Here is a 4,951-nt window from a genome sequence, read left to right on the forward strand (position 1 = left end):
CATGGCTGATCGCCACTCTGGTGATGCATTAGCCTCTAGGTACGTTGTAGGTTCCCGTAGAGATGTGATAGCTTGCATTACTGCATGGTGTGAGGGTGTTATAAAGGTTACTGTAGGTGGAGTAGCAGAAGCATCAGAAGCAGCAGAAGCAAAGGTCCGAACAATCGAATAATCTGCTGCTTTGTTATACAAAACCTCATAAGGCAATTTCCAGTGCAAAACTGAAGTTGGAAGCCTGTTAATGAGGTATGTAGCAGTGAGAATCGCATCTGTCCAAAAACGTGAGGGAAGGCATGACTGAAACATCAGGGCCCTTGCCACTTGCAATAGATGTTTGTGTTTCCTCTCAACCACTCCGTTTTGTTGAGGGGAATACACACATGTCCGCTGATGAATAATTCCATGGTTACGAATAAATGATTGACATTTATCACCCACAAACTCCGAATCATTATCAGTGCGAATGATCTTAATTTTCAGTTTAAGATTGACATTTATCACCCACAAACTCCGAATCATTATCAGTGCGAATGATCTTAATTTTCTTATTAAATTGAGTTAATACCATTTGATAGAACCCTTCAATAAAACTCATGGTTTGCGACTTGTGTTTCATAAGAAAAACCCACGTAGCCCTACTACGATCATCAACCAGTGTTAGCATATATGTGCAACCTGAAATCGAAAACTGAGAATAAGGACCCCAAATATCCGCGTGTATCAAATCAAACGTATTTTCAGAACATGATTCACTTGATAGAAACGGAAGTCTTTGTTGTTTGGCTAACGGGCAGACATTACAAATACCTAACTCACAACTGCTACCACAAATAACATTCGTATGCCTTAATACAAGTAGAGGAGTATGTCCAAGTCGTCGGTGCCATAGCACAGCATCATTGCTATGAGCATTAAGGCAAATCTCTGTTTTGCTTTTCATGGAGAACTTCTTTATTTCATCTGTATCAAATGAGTGACTATCAAGCACATATAAGCTTCCAACCAATCTTCCCACAGCCAAGGTTCGTCTAGTCCTCTGGTCCTGCACCACGCAATTATCACGTGAAAATATGAAGGCAATGTTAGACGAAGAAACCAGTTTGCTCACTGAGAGCAAGTTGTGTTTGAAGCTCGGCACGTGGAGGATTGCATTCAGAGAAAGGTCGTGTGAAAGAGCAACAGATCCACAGTGTGTAACATTGTGCTTTGTTCCATCAGGTAGAATTACCAATGAATCAGCTATATAAGGTTTAAGATTACTTATAAGCTGCAAATTCGCGCACATATGAGCCGTAGCCCCACTGTCAATAATCCACAAGTTCGGACCCAAGGTATTGGACAGAACATTGAAAGAGGTACCTGCTGCAAATTTGCCCAACCTGGCGAAGTGTACTTGAGTTGGATCTGATTGTGTCTTTCCCTTCATCACTTGCAGCAATTCGCTCATCATCGCAGATAAGTTCTGTGTTAATACCTCTTGTTGCGAACCTGCAGCAGTCTCAGAAGTGACTGCATTCAAGGCTCGAGTATCAATGCCATATCTCTTCTTCTTCTCAGCTAGCTCCTTAAACCATTCAGGATATCCATGTAGTTTGAAGCATGTTTCTTTAGCATGTCCTGCTTTTGCACAGTGCGTACAGTACTGGCTCCTTTTATCCATGTGTTGTTTTCTCTGCTGTAAGTTCTTACCTCCTGTTTCTCTTCTGTATTCAGCACCACGTATCATCATCGCCGCATTATTGTTAAGTTCTTCAATATTGATACTTCTTTGTCGCTGGCTTTCAACTCTCAGAACTAGGGAGTACGCCTTATCCACTGAAGGAAGTGGATCCATAACAAGAAGTTGATCCATAACAACTTAGGAATTGCATTAATTGAGTAGAAGCGATCTTATTGCTCACAGTCCGTTGCGAGAAGCACATGTACATTCCGGCGTAGGATCGACACACTCAAGTTCATCCCACAACATTGTGATTTTTGTAAAATACAAAACTACATCCATATTTCCTTGAGAAATCGAAGCAATTTCGCGTTGTAAGTTATAGATCATAGGGCCATTTGTCTGCCCAAACTGCGCCTCAAGTTGCAACCATAAACTTCTAGCAGACTTAGCCTATGAGAAGGCCTTTGCTATGTCTTTAAATATCGAATTCATAATCCATGAAAATACCATACTGTCTGTTCTAATCCAATGTTTGCATTCTTCAGTGTTTTCAGTAGGTTTTGGATACGATCCATTGATAAGGGACAGTTTCATTTTCGCTGTGAGTGCAACTTTAACAGATCTACTCCACAGCAGGTAATTATTTCGCGTCAATGGTGTTGAAACCAAAACCATACCTGAAAAATCCGAGGTATGTATCTTCAAATCTTTTGATTCGTAAGCCATATTCGCACCCGAGGATGAGCTCACACCAAAACCATATCCAGCTGTTGCTTCATTCATCTTTGTTGTTCGTCAATTGGTGATTTCAGAGATATATTTTCAGTATTCAGAGACCATCATATGATGGCTCTGATACCATGTTCAAATATTGTGCAGAAAGAAGCAAATTGAATTGGATTCATAGTTGAAGAAAAGCAGAGCATGCTGCTGTCTGTCTATTTTGCTATTTATGAATGATGAGAGCCTGTTGATATAAATACAACTGAAAGGGAAAATATCTCTAACTACCCAAATAACCAACTAACAGAAAGGAAAAACATAATGCAAAGGAAATAAAATTGCTATACAAAGAGCACGACTTCAAGACCCATTTCAGCACTAAGTGATTGCGGGTGAAAACAGAGCAATCGCTGCCGTAGTAGATTTTACATGAATTCCTTCAGTTTTTACACAAGTTTATTGAAAATTATTAATTTTTTTTATGTTATTAATTTTTGTTGTTATGTTATGTTATTAATTTTTTTTTCAATACAATTTGAAAATTATTGTTTTATCAATGATTTTTGCAAATACAAAATAATTAATTTGATTAGATTATTGAATTGATCCACATTTTGAATTAAGATGAATTTATTCTGTGTTATAATGGACTAAAATAGGCTTATTAAAAATCTACTAATAACAAAATAATTTATATACTCATCACAATAATATAAAAATATGATTTAATAAATTATAAACACAAATGTAATACGATTAAGCTTCTACCATTTAATTTAATCATCAAAATTAAATTTATTCTATAACATAAACACTCAGCATAATAATATAAAAATATAATTTATAACATATAATCATAAATAGAATTTCCTTTTCTTCTTTCAATGTAAATAATAAATTTTTTTCGGAAAACATACAGTTATCACAGATCATTAGAAATTTATTATTCCTTCGCATTATATTTTTAAACTCGACACATTTAAATTAAAATAGCACTAAATCCCATCTCATTTATTTTTCTAACCTTTCATAAATTATATTAATTAAATATATGTTACAAAGTAAATTACTTATATTACCAAATATTTTACATAAAGAATAAATTTAATTTTAGATAATACTTAAACTAGGTTGTTGAGCTCTTCACATAATATTTTTAAATTTGACTTATTATTTGATTTGAAAATATTTTAATAAATTTGGCAGAATATAACTAGTAAGGAAATAGATTTAGAATTCAATCTACGCATCAATATAATTAATTAATAAATTAACTTTACTTTTTTGGACCCCAATTTGCAAAGTTAATCCAAAGCTATTTGCCTTTAGGTGCCTGATTGGAGGGAAATAGTCACTTTTGAAATAAATAATAAATTTTATTTGTGTTTTATAAATTCTAACCTGTTTACTATTTTCTTAATTTTAAATAAAATCCGACAACAAATTATAATAAATAAAATTTATTTTTCAAAACACAAATTTAGTGAAATTTTATTATTTTATAAATAATAAATTAAGTTTTAAATTAAAATGAATTGTATTACAGAGAAATTATTAGAAAAATATTTATCACAAATTATTAGAAATTTATTTACAAAAATAATAAATTAATTTTAAATTATACTTAAAATAAGTAGCTTAGCTCTTTCTATTCGGGGAATAAAAATATGTCAAATTGAAATTATTTATTTGTGAAAATATAATTACAGATATTATCAATTACAAATAAAATGAAAAGATGACACCTAATATATAAATATATCCATAATAATAAATGCATATTTTAATAAATCCATGACCAAAGCAGATAATATAATAAATTATTATGGTTGGTCTTAAATACGGATTAATTCAATAACTAAAATTTTCATTTCTTATCCACTACTTGAATAAAGTTTTGCAACTAAATTTAGTAAATTATTGTTTTATTAATAATTTATGCCAATAAAAAATAATTAATTTGATTAAATAATTTATTTTTACTTATGCTAATCAGATGTTTTCTAAAAATCTACTAATAACATAAATACTCATCACAATAATATAAAAGTATGATTTAATAAATTATAAACATAAATATAAATATAATACGATTCAGCTTCGACCACTTAATTTAGTACATCGAGTTTACAAATAATTTAATATGATGTCGATTTTGTTAAAATAATCAAAATTAATTCTCTCCGTCTAATCTATTGAAAAGACGGCTTTTCACTTTCACTGGCAGCAAATTTTCAAGCCCAAACATAAGAATTGAAACTATTCTTATAAATAACTATTAAAAAGTAATAAATTAAAGCCCTAATTCGCTTATTCATTTGTCAAGAAAAAATATAAAAATAGTATAATTATATTTTAAATAAAGCCACCAAAAGTTTACCCGCCTTCTTAAGAGAAGATAATAGTAGAAAAATAAATTTACTTACGAATAATAATTAAAATATTAAATTATTTTATTAATATTAATAAAAATAAGTTGCTTTGTTAATTTAAATTATTTGTGCAAATTATTCTAAATTTTTTAAAATTAAAAGATTAATGTTTTGTTTTTTTAATATTTATACT

General features: G+C 31.0%; 1 protein-coding gene across 1 annotated transcript; it reads right to left on the bottom strand.

Annotated features, from left to right (window-relative positions):
* Nucleotides 1-647: 647 nt before the first annotated feature.
* On the bottom strand, nt 648-2,446 carry LOC148786905 (uncharacterized). Its single transcript, XM_088885009.1, has 4 exons — nt 2,171-2,446; nt 1,927-2,071; nt 808-1,815; nt 648-688 (listed from the first exon to the last, which is right to left on the bottom strand). The coding sequence occupies exons 1-4, from the start codon at nt 2,444-2,446 to the stop codon at nt 648-650; spliced, it is 1,470 nt and encodes a 489-aa protein (XP_088741135.1).
* Between the last annotated feature and the right edge of the window lie 2,505 nt (nt 2,447-4,951).

This window comes from Sesamum indicum, linkage group LG9 (genome assembly GCF_026168435.1).
Source record: "Sesamum indicum cultivar Baizhima isolate 11 linkage group LG9, ASM2616843v1, whole genome shotgun sequence".
Classification (NCBI taxonomy): Eukaryota; Viridiplantae; Streptophyta; class Magnoliopsida; order Lamiales; family Pedaliaceae; genus Sesamum; species Sesamum indicum.